This window comes from Sparus aurata, chromosome 22 (assembly GCF_900880675.1).
Source record: "Sparus aurata chromosome 22, fSpaAur1.1, whole genome shotgun sequence".
NCBI classification, from domain to species: domain Eukaryota; kingdom Metazoa; phylum Chordata; class Actinopteri; order Spariformes; family Sparidae; genus Sparus; species Sparus aurata.
The window spans coordinates 17,741,473-17,754,119 of record NC_044208.1 but is presented as its reverse complement, the minus strand read 5'-3'; the positions used below and the strand labels follow the sequence as shown (position 1 = coordinate 17,754,119).

The following is a 12,647-nucleotide window of genomic DNA, read 5'->3' as shown; positions in this document are numbered from 1 at the left end:
TGACAAGTTATCGGCTGAATATCGGAGCTGCAGTTGTAGTTTACCAGGCTGGGAGTAAACGGTGCCAACATCCATCTTGAACGTTCCCACCAGGGTCCCGCTCCGGAGAAGATTTTTAGAGTGAATAACCTACACAGACAGAGTTGAGAATTAAATATTAAAATAAAAACTCGACAGAATTGGAAACGGCTATGAATAATTAAATGTGTGAGTGCTATGGGGGAAACAGATGGCTATGGACTTTATGTTTAAAAAGGGGCTGCATATGTCTGGAACCATTTTACGTTTAAGAGGCAGTTACTCTGCACCAGTTACTCTGTTACTCAATGCAATATCAGTAATATCCTTTAAAGTCTTTACACTATATCTCCCCTTCTCTGAACAATGAAGTATTAAGGAGCTGTCTTTCCTTCAAGACATTCAGTTCAGGTACTTTTATGCAGCAGATATTCTTTCAAATTTAACCCTAGTGGACCTCGGTGTGTACTCTGAGTTATGGATAACTTACCGAGAGCTTGATGATCTTGTCGAACATGACATGAGGAGGGACGTGGAAGTCAAAGACGAAATACTGCAGAGAGAAGAGAAAAAGGCCGGCCCATTAAAATTTATCCAAATCTATCTCAAATGGATAAGACACTCTCCTTTTAGATTTGCTCTGGGAGAGAAAATGTGCCACGGCGATTGTTATTAGATAACTTTGACGTTCAGAAGATATCAGTGCAGAGCTCCACTGAGGAACTGAGGGAATGAAAAGCGAAGCAATACGTTCAGTTCTGTGGAGGAAAAAGATGAGTGGGCTTGAAAAGAATTGGCTGATTTGAAGTTCAACATTAAAGCTTCGTCATATCTTCGCTGCTATACTGCAGCTTATGTGCAGGTCTGGTATAGACAGCGGCTGGTCAGCATGGACGAACATGACAAGAACTCAGACTTAACTAATGAGACCCTCCCATGTATCCCCCCTGAGCTGCCAGAGGTCAGTCCCTGTTGGGGATGCTGAGATTTCAGTGTACATAATGTCACAGTAAATGATGCATGAGATTCAAAATATTTGTATTCATATGAGTGGCCCGGTTAACTTATATCTACTACTTATTAACTACTTATTGTTAGCATTTTGCACTACAGCAGATGACAAACTTGAACACATACATATTTCAGGTTAAAGTAACCGCAGATATGCAGTCGACAATAGCAAGGAAATGAAGGAGAGAAATTCCCCAGACTTCATTATAAAATCACAAAATTTTATGAATTCTTGAGTTATGAGAAACTTTATACATTTTGTCAAAGGCTTTCTGTGACAAATTCTTAATTATTTGTGCCTTTTTGTTTAATCAGCAAATGTTTTAAATTAAGTGATTTCTTTCTTTGTGTAGAAAACGTGTCCGTTCATCCATGTGATGTTTGTATTTATTTGCATATAGAGTGGGGAAATCATATCTGCTCCCAAGTGTTCACTCCAGATGAATGTAGAGACGCCTACTGCCAGGCGTGAAATACCGAGCTGTCCCGCTGAGAATTGTTCACGAAAGATTACTGCTAATAATTTGTTAATAATAATGCAGCATGGTGAGGATACGGATGTTTTATAGTGGAGAAGAGAATACGCAGTAAATCACAGATCTGACCTTTTGTCACAGATTACAGAGAATCCGAAAAAGCACAGCATTGTAGAGCAGGTTAAAGCAACATTATGTAACTTTTTTCCCCTTAAAATAACAGATTTGAAATCATGTTGATGGTTCAGTGTCCCTATCACTTAAATCTGCACTCTGTATAACCTCAGTAGGAGGGTAGGATCACAGCGTTGCATACATCGTTACTCCAAGAACTGCAAAGTCACCGATTCTGAACAGACTGGAGGCTCTGGACAGGAGGAGAGAGGTAGAGTTTGCTTGTCCACGGGGGATTTTCAGACAAACAGGAAGAATCAATAGCAGACAAACTGTCACTTCCATTCCCCGCAGGACACAAACCGGAGGCAGAGCTCGGCGCGACCCTCATCACCACCAGCAACACTCCCTACTGTTCAGGAACGAGAACTCTCTAGTTCGCAGCCTCATGTTTTATTTTGATCCCAATAAATCATTACAACATTCGGCCATGGAAGAAAACACAGCCAGCATCTACTTTGAATTTGACTTTCTGCATCTTCACAGAAATCGTTGCGTTTGCAGGAGAAACACAACTGCTTTCACCCAAACGTCAGTGATGCATTATGAAATATTCATTATAGCTGCTTTAAGTCACCACAAAATTTACAAAATACAGTGGTATTTTACAGACTCTAATAAATGTTGCATTCACCTTTCAGATACTGTAGTATACTATAGATTCTTCTGGCATATACACTTTTATGTACAGTACAATGAATTTAATGCACCATGACACTGTGATTTTACCACTACAGTTGAGCCAAATCCAATCTGTGTCTCATTTGGCTTCAACAACAAAACTCAGTCGGGCCTCAGTGTTGGCTATAATGTGATTTCAGGCAGTTTATGTCGATACTACTGCATAGGGTAGAAAATGAGATCAGCATTTAAAGTACAATTGTTTTATAGGTGAAGCAATAATGAAGAACAGGAGGGACAAAGTGAAGCTGACATGTAGCGAAGAGAAAGTTAATTTATAGGTAAAAAGTGTTCATTGCCTTCATGGAGGATTACTTTTTAAAGGGCTCACCTCGTTGTAGTACGGGCAGTTGGTGGACTCCTTCATAGACGTGTACTTCTTGTCGTCTCCGATCTCCACACACACCACGGGGTCCATGTTGAGGCCTATCAGCTGCCGGGCCTCGACCACTGTGATGCTGATCTGATGGGAGGCATCAGCACATCAGATGCTGTATTGAAGCTAAAACTACCTGACCTCCCTCCTACAGTGAGTTCAGCTGCAGTAATGCCATTATCATAAATCATGCAACTATGCAGTAATTATACTGAGGACGGTCCAAAGGCAACACACACTAATCGATCTTTCACAAACTCTAATGATCCTGATTCCAGCCAGTGAGAAACTTTTGCCAGATACTTTTTAGTCTGGGATTTTATTCAGACATCTTCCCAGGCTAAATAAAGTAGAATATGTTAGACAAACTAGAAAGTTTCTTTATCCAAGTAACATCCCTCTGGTTTAATTAGCTGTTGGGTAATGAAAGGGAACATGGAGAAACAGTCTTGCTGCCGAAGATTACACCCAGATTTCAGTGTGTTTAAATGTATTCATGTGTTTAAATAAAATAGGTCATTAAAGTAGGCCATGGGCTAACATTGGAGGACAATTACACTGTGTCCACAATTATTTTCTCTGTTTTTCTTTGATGCTGTGGTGAATAAATTCCGTGTGGTAGTCACAGCAAGAAAACAGCCATGGTATTAAATAAGACAAAGGTGCAGATTTGCGTAACCTGTAAAACTGTAAATTGTCACTTTTTCATAGGCCCGCTTGCTTGTTTCTCTCGCAATTTCTGGCAACACTGATAATGTGTGCATTAGTGAACTTTAAAATCCCAAGCCCGCCGGCGGGATCGAAATACCACTTATTTTTAAATGACTGGCATTTACAAACCATGTGTCCTATCTAAAAACCGAAAGAACTGGCGTAATCGTCACATTCTCAAGTTTCCGGGGGTACCTGAATGTATCAAAAGCGACAAGCGCAACATGTCTAAACAGGCCGGAGAAGACGGGAGAATTTCATCAACCTCGCTTTGATTGTCATATCTTCTTTGAAAATGTGCAGGAAATAAACCGTTTACTCTATCTAAATTCTGTAAAAAACAAATAATTCTGGTCAAATTTAACAACTTATTTTTCCTATGTTCCTTAGGCCTGGGGGTACCTGAAAATGTGGTGTATACACTAATTCCTTATTTTTTCAATTTTTAAGAAAGATAAAATCACAGAAATTAAATTTCCGTTTTTCTTTTTTCTAATGATTTATAGCTTTTAAATTTTGGTAGAATGCATGAAGACATAATTGGGTTACATCAGCCTATAGCCATGGTTGTCCTGAATCTATAGAAGTGCAGCAGTTCACTTTGCAGTGAAAAATGAGACCACAGTGAGTAAAAATATGACAGAAGCCAAAAACAGCCAGAAACTGCTTGGGATTCTGAGGGTTAAATGTGCTGGTAGGCAGATTTGGTTACCTTTGGAAAGAGCAGGGCTAGCTTTTCCCCCATGTTTTCCAAGCTAAGCTAAGCTGAGCTAACTGGCTGCAGGCTTCAGCCTTATGTTAGCAAGAAGATATAGGAGTGGTATTACATTTTCTCATGTAAATCTTGGTGCAAAAGTAACAAGTGTTTCAGAAAAGCTAAATATGGAGTTGGAGCCCGGTGGTATTAGCTTGTTTTAGCATTAAAGCTTTATGGTAAGCTAGTTTGCCTCCATTTAAAGTTCTGTCTACCACTGCCTCTAAGCTTACTAATTACACTTACTAGATACACTGTATCACATTAGCACAATTTGTATATCAATGAATGTCTCTGGTGAAAAGAAATAGTGTTTTTAATTGACAACGGACGAGAATGTTGAATAGTGAGCATTAACGGCGCCGGTAGGCAGACTCTTACTTTGAAAAGAGCCAAGCTAGCTGTTTCAACCTGCTCTTAGCCTTTATGATAAGCTAAGCTAATCAAGCTCGAAGCTCCATAAAATATTTTAGTGAGAATAGCGAAAAAGTATTTTTCCTCAAACAAACTATTCTTTAAAAGGGCACCTCAAGCCAGCTCTATCTGCAATAATTTGTATTGTTAATGTAACTTACGTTTGTATTTTTACAGCATCATTTGTAATTAATTGAAGCTGTACTTAAATGTACAAATAAACATAAATCTACCCAGATTTGAATGGTCACACAACAGAAGTTCACAAATCTTTAAAAAAGTGTCAAGAGAAAGAGACATAAGTGGAGATGAACACATGATATTTGCGCAAACCTACATCAATGAACTGTCACACTCTTGTACGTAGAGGCAGGTAAACACACACACACACACACACACACACACACACACACACACACTCTCTCTTAGACACCTGATAATCCACTGGTCGTCCAGAACTTGGCTCCATCTTGATATCTGGCTTTGACCTGAAGAAATTGAACAAAATCAATTTTTATCAGTAGATTGAAAGAGTACATTTAATCTCCTGCATATACTCAATTATAAGTTTGAATCTTAACTTGTGAAAGCTCTCATTTTGTTTTCACTCCAAGGTTGAATACGTTGCTGAAATATATACTAATGAATGATAGCAGCTTCGACTAATCCTGCAGCATCAGCAGTTTGAGATGTTCAGAACTGACTGACGCAGGTTGTGTGTTTTAGCCCTTTGTGTGCTGACATGCATATTTGAGTGTATTTCTCTGACATGCTATCTCAGTGTATGAACAAATATAAGACCTCTTATTAGAGACGTTGGTGGTGACGGCTGTGACAGACGCCAGAGAGATGGTGTCGGGATCCAGAGACCCAGCAAGACGCATTGCCTTCCTGTCCAGGTCCTCCATGTCCAGGATCGCAGGCTCATCTGAACAAATAAAATGAAGTAATCAACAATAGAACTCTGGATATTTTTTAATGATGATTCCAGTACATTTTTATAGTCAACGTATGTTAATTCCATGACTTAAAAGCTTTTACATAAACAAATAATTCAGTTGTTCCCAACCAGATCTGTAGAAGTGTGACAGACGTTTTTTAAGGAAGTTTACAGACGAAACAGTTAAATAATTCTAAAAATGTACAAACGCACTTATAGTTATTGTTTTATTAAAATACAAACAAATAAAGGTGAAAGAGGGACCTTAGTCAGTGGCCCTAAGCTGACCGAGGTAACAATATGCAATATAAATTGTTCAGTTAGACTTTTAAAATAAAAGCTCTGTGGTCAAGTTGGCAATAACAGAAATTACGGCTGGTAACACTTTCAAAATAAAGCTTGGTGACAAACTGTTAACATTGATGACATATTAATATGTTTGGAAAGTTATTAACGTTGTCAACTGGACACAGTTTGGTAAGATTTAGGCACAAAAACTTCATAGTTAAGGTTAGGCCCAGAAATCACACACGTTAGGTTTAAGAAAAGACTATCTGTTAGGTTGAAATTGGTAGATTTGGGTTAGGGTTATGGAAGCTAAAGGTTTGGGTTACATATGCAAACTTAATTAGGTAACAAATTCAAAACATTTCCCTCTTGGTTCTGGGTCACAAATGAGATGCAAATCCCGCTCTCCAGAGGAAAACTCCAGTGGATGACCCATCCAACCAACTCATGACTTTAATTCTCATATATCATACTTCTTCAAGAAGTGAGGCTAGGGGGCTAACTACAGTGTCAAACTTTTACCGTAATGAAAACATAATTATGAATATTACATTCCATTTCTGCCCCTAAATCTCAGAGGGTCTTGCACACTAGACCTTTAAAAGCTTTGATGTTTAAAAGAATTAAATATCAGTTACAACTGAATTGGTTTCAACATGAATCTTCCTCCAACTACCAAAAACATGAATTAAAAAAATTAAGTTGTGTTCATTTTGGGTCAAACAGGCAAAGTTTTGAGTGTTTTACCTCCTTTCTTGTGATCGTCTTTAGAGATCTTGATCTTTCCGAGCTTCATGGCTGAGAAGACTCCCTTCCCTGCTCTGGGGGAGGAGTCATCAGATGGGAGGAGAAAGAAGAGGGAACATACATCATGAAAAGTTAACTTGTTTCTGATTTAATTCTGATCTGATCAACCAGTTTATGTTTGTCTTGCTAAGATCACCATCGGTTGACTCAACATTATGTACTGAACTTGACTTGAGCAAGAAACCCCACTGCCCATTCGTGGCCTTGAAAATGATGCAACCCAACACCTCAACATCCATATATCATGGACATCTCTCTAACTCATTTAATTCCAGTGGATTAAATCCCCCCTCTTGCCATCACCCCCACCAATTCTCCAGACCCTCAATCACAAAACAAGAGTATCCGGTGTCTCCACATTGATATGAACTGGATCACATATCACCGCACCAACAAAGAGCTTGTGATGCCATCGGCGGAACGACAAATGAGGGGCCTTAATAATTAAAAATGAGTGTGACCGTCCAATTTGCTGCGGATATGGATACTTGTCAGGGAATTAATGAATAGGGAGGTTTTCCTTTTGTTTCCTGCGGCATTCAGAGTCGAGTGTATCAGAGTTCAAGTTCTGCTCTGATCTTTCGCCCCGCTATTCTAGAGGCAGCCTTCAACCTCATGACATGGAATATGGAGAATTGGTTCCAAACAAAAGCACGTCAACGTCTCATTCGATTAATTTGTGGCTGAGTACTTACACAGATTTATAATAAAAGCCTTCAGCCATGTGAATTGTCAAGAGAAGACAAATGAGCCACTCATCAATATGAGGATAAAAAAGTGTTTCCAGACAAATCAAATCAAAGACATTAACACTCAAGGACACGCTTTGAATCTCAGCCTCCGTCATGCCTTTAAAGCACAGTTTTATTAGCATATTTCCAACAAAGACAGGCAAGTTTGTTGATTTATCAGCACATGCATGTGCAAAAGTTAGAAAGAACCCTTGGGAGAATTTATTTTTTTTCTCTGTTAATTGGAGTTCAAACCCTGAAACCATGAGTTAACCAGCAGAAAATTGACAAGCAATTTTTAAAAGGCACTTTGGTCTCTGGAAATATTGAGACAAACTGGGCAAATGTCCATATATCCATATATACTGACATGTTATAGACTGTACAGCTAGAATGACTGATTAAAAAGCAATTAATTAATAATGAAAATTATCGGCTACTCACCTCCTTCTCTCATTTATTCTCCGATTCATGCAATTAGATGTTAAAACGATAGACACACACACACCATGTGTGAAAAAAATGTGTTTCATACATACCACATGAAAGACACCACTCCACAGAGAGGTCAGATCACCATAGATCCACCTAATACGTTTCCTCCCCAAGCTTCCCTCTATCTTAAACTATATTTCCATATCCTTCACCTGTCAGGTGCAGGTAGTCCAGACCAGCCAGGTAGATAAAAAATGGACAGAGGAGTGGAGGATGCAGGAGAGAGGAGGGGAAGGAGAGGGGAGGAGGTGGAGGAACATAGCTGGAGATAGAGGGAGAGGAGGAGGATGGAGTGGGTTGGGCTCTAATCACCACAAGGAAGACTTTCGCTGCAGTTGAGAACAAACTGTATGTAATATTGTACTGAAAGTGATTGATCAACTAATTGGAAAAAAGCGAATCTCAGTGGCACCAACTGAGTGTTTTGGAATATGTAAATGCAGGTGTATTATTTCGTCTGTGAGTAAAATTGCCGCCCACATCACCCACAAAGGGTAACTGAACCAAAACTTAACTTGACTTACGGCAACATTATGTAGAAACTGGCACCCACAGGAGAAGGTAACCAATATCGACTGAAACAAGATGCATATGAACACAACACAGCCTTTATCCCTCCAAGCTCTTCGTCACTTTAACAGCTGCTTAAAATCTGCTGCCTTTGTGTCTGAGAGAACCTAAGGGTCAACAAGAGGTCAGGGTTCATGTTGGAGAAACATAAACATATAACCGATGTCGTGGTTATAGTGATGAAGACAGCCAACATGTACATCAGCTGCTGTGGGAACGAAGTGATAGTATGTAAAGATGCTGCAGCTCTACCAGCAGTAAGGAATCAATCTCCTGCCCAAAAAACATTTCATTTTCACCCCAGCAGAGAAGAGAGTCATTGGAAATTCTATTAAGCAAAGAAATTGAGCCACCCAATATTTTACTTACTTGTCTTTCAGTCCCTTCACTTTCTTTTCCCTTCCTTTGCTGTGCCAAGTTAAGAATAAACACAAGGACAAACATCAGAGACAAACGCTTTCAGCGGGAGGCCACGTCTGGATTTAAAACGACAGATTTAAAGTTTAACAAGCCGTCCCTCTCTGCCGATTTAATGACGAAATATAACCTTCAAAGATGTCGGTGAGGAAAAGCAAAGAAAGTTCACAAGAGGGGCTTCCAATTAGAGCCAGGAAAATATGCAAATTCACACTTTGCTGAAGAAGTTGGCAGGTGAACCTCACAAAATGTCAAACTTTAAAAGAAAATACAGAGGCGGAACGGAAGTTGAGAATTAAAGAGGAACAATATACTTGTTATTTTCTCTTTCCTTGTGATCCTTTGATCTGAAAAAAGACCGTAAAATGCATCAGGGACAATCACAAAAACACGGTAACATCCAAGCACTGCACATCAACCAAGCACACAAACAAACACCTTGAATGAGACGTGAAGCTCATTCAAGCTTTGTGCCGACACAGAGATAATAAGCTCACTATTGTTTGCAAAGCTAGCGACTGCATATTTAAGAAGCGTATAACTCGGGCAACATATGCACATGTGCTTGGAGCTGAAAATGTAATGTACTGTTTGTCTGAGGGAGACTGTGCGGGGAATCAATAATACATTAGAGCATGAATAAATTGCCTCGTTACACGTGTAAATTGCGGCAAAGAAGTACGATCAATCCGAAGCTTTGGAATTATTACCAGGGGTTATTCGATGGTACCTGGCAGCTCGATTTCTATCTCCTCAGTAAAACAGGGGTTTCATACAGTGAATAAAACATGCTCCTCACAGTTATGGATTCATCTATAATGTGCATGTGAAGCAGTGGGATGAGGAGCGGAGCGTGGTTTTGTAAATTGCAGTTAACTCCAGAGATCCGTCTTTGAAACTGCTGCAAACAAGTGGTCAAACATGGACGTGTCTGCAGGAAAAGTACTGTGAAAATATATATATATCTATATATCTATATATCTATATATATATATATATATATAAATATATATATATATATATATATATATATAAATATGTCTCTTTCCAGAAATCATGACCCAGTCACTCAAGATCATACACAGAACTTGTTGCGAGCAGCTTCATTCTCCCTCTACTGAACTACACCGTATCACCACGCGGAAATAAATCTGCATCTGCTCACATACAAGACCTCTGTGTCCGTGACAGTGCAGGACGTAAACATTAATGGGATCCTCCTTGGCTGAGCTTTAACATTTAAGAGCTTAGTTAGCTACCTACTACGAACTAGAGTGCCTTCTAGTTTCATTTAGGTCGAGGGAGGGCAGACACACACCCAAAAATTCTAGATGCATAAATAGCACTTCAGGAAAGAGGAAACACATGTTTTTTGTATTTTGAAGTGAACTTTACCTTTTAGGTTGAACTAATTCTTACAACTTCATAAACTGATGGGCCGAGCAATGCATCTTATTCTATAAAAAAAATTGTTTGTTAGTGCTAACTCATCTAACCTCTATGCTAGGTGCCTGAAGCTAATGCTAACCTACGACTATTCGCTCATTAATCCAAGATTGTTAGCCCGCTGCTATTTTCATAGCCACATTGTTTAAATAGCTTAAATTATCTACTTTTGCAGCTGCATATTTTGAGTGGTATGTTAACAATTGAAATAAGACATGAATTAGTTAATATTGGATGTTATATAGATGTAACTGGCAGTGATGGTTGCTTTGACGCTTTCACCACATGGAAGATACCGTCCTTCCAAATATCACAGACTTATTTAATAATAATAATAATAATAATGCATTTTATTTGAAGGCGCCTTTCAAAGCACTCAAGGAGTGCTGACGATTTGGTGATGGTCTGATTATGGTCTAAATGGTAATGGTAACATTCTTGGTAAATTATGATTATACAGTTGGACTGACTGTTACATACTCTATCCCCCCTTTTTAAAAACATTTGCTGTGTTCATGTTTACTATATTTATCAAAATGTACTACCTTCGTTGTTCACTTTGTTCCATGACCACATGAGGGACACTATCTCAAGTTACTCAAGGGACAGTTACTCATAAAGTAAAAACTTCAGTGGCCAACCTCTGTCCTCATTCTTTACTGGAAGTGTGTTTAGCTTACTGCGAGGCTGTTACTTTGAATAATATGCTCAATGAAATTAAACCGTTCCTTCCGTTTTAATTACGTCCAGAGTTTGGTTCTAAACATGACATATAGCACATTATCATAAGTATTGTGTTTTGCCCATTTGCATGTGTTGAACTGTTTCAACCCCTTCACTACAGATGAGAATAAGTGAGTAAAGGGAGAGTAAAAAAGTATGCCGCCACTGATCAATAATTCATTGACATATACTGTGTGTTCTGCTCCAAGTGCTCTGCTGAATGGAGCTCAATGAGCCGGCCTGCCTGCCCACACCTGCTCTTTCCCTCTCACACATATAGTGGAGTGGACACACATGCAATATTTCAGTGCTTCCAGGAGCCGCTGGGCTGGAGCCAGAAAAAGAACCTGCTCGTTCTGATAACACTGTTGGGGAATGAAAAAGCAGAACTCAATGTTCTGTAACCTTATTGAATGCTCTGCAGTCCTCTGTTGCCCTCTCGTTCCATACTTTTTCTGTCTGGCAGATTTCTTTCCTTTACTTCTCGGGGGCATCAAGTCATGTTTTTAATGCACTTTCAACTTTGACTTTGACTTTAGCGAAGAACTCTTTACTCTTACAGGACCCGGCAGATGAAGTGTCACATTAATATCATTGACGGCTGCGATATTGACATCTTCTCTCAAGTGCTTTTGTGTAGCTGCTTCATTTGCCGTCAGGAAGATTAATTAATATTCTTTGCCTGTGATCTTGCAAAGTGTTCATAACTTTACCCTAATTAGTGTCACATAGATAGAAGCGTATGCAAGATTAATGGCCTCACGCCCCCAAAATAAAAGCGCGCATTGAGCCTTCATGGCCTACATACAGCAACAAAACATTTTTAAAAAATCTTTAGGCGGTGTGTTTGTTTGTGATTCTATGTGTGCATTTATCTCTAGAATGATTACATGTCCGCGTGATTTTAGAGTTTGTTTGTGCCGATGATTCATCGCCAATGCAGCGTGGGGAAGCAAGAAAGAGGAAAAGAGGAACGATGGTGAGGAAGATAAGGAGGAAAGAGGAAGTAGGAATAGAACATGAGACAACGACCGGCTTTTCTATGAACACCCATTACTTTTTAAAATTTTAATATTCACTCCAAATAGCTCTCTTGCATTTTTTACTCTGTTATTGCATCTGCTGGACTGGAAAGAGAAAACCCTTGAACAATGTCAAAGACCAAAAGGCTTTCAAGGACCAAATGTTCATCTTCTCTCAACATCCCTGATGACGTCTGAGAAATTCCAGCAACCTTTTTCCCTTTTTATCATCTTATAAATATTTATCTCTAATGAGAACACCAGCACTTCCAAATCCTTGTGTTTTATTATCTGGGACAAACACACAGGTGATGCAGAAAAACTGGGGTTTACCCAAAGAGGCATGTCTTCATGTCATCGTCGTCTGCTCCCACATCAGTGCTTGGAAACACAAAAATAACAGAGAGGAGCTCTTACACACTTGCTCACAGCACTCAAGTTTACATACCGTGCTACCACACGCGAGCTGAGAACGTGAATCACGGCAAAACCACAGCAAAACACAACAGCAGAGCTGACAGAAACAGAGCAGTCCCTCGAGAGAATACAGCTACACGAGGAGAAAACAGGGAATGTCAAATATTCAAGACGCA

General features: G+C 39.4%; 1 protein-coding gene across 13 annotated transcripts in view; it reads right to left on the bottom strand.

The window, feature by feature from the left end:
- otofa (otoferlin a) overlaps positions 1-12,647 on the bottom strand; it is a 105,610-nt gene that overhangs the window by 30,876 nt on the left and 62,087 nt on the right. For all 13 annotated transcript variants that reach the window (XM_030404790.1, XM_030404792.1, XM_030404801.1 and 10 more), the window contains 6 exons: positions 6,591-6,664; positions 5,417-5,543; positions 5,049-5,103; positions 2,692-2,823; positions 509-571; positions 45-129 (listed from right to left, as the gene is read on the bottom strand). In XM_030404790.1, coding sequence (XP_030260650.1) covers positions 45-129; positions 509-571; positions 2,692-2,823; positions 5,049-5,103; positions 5,417-5,543; positions 6,591-6,664 — 536 coding nt within the window. The remainder of the gene's footprint in view (positions 1-44; positions 130-508; positions 572-2,691; positions 2,824-5,048; positions 5,104-5,416; positions 5,544-6,590; positions 6,665-12,647) is intronic.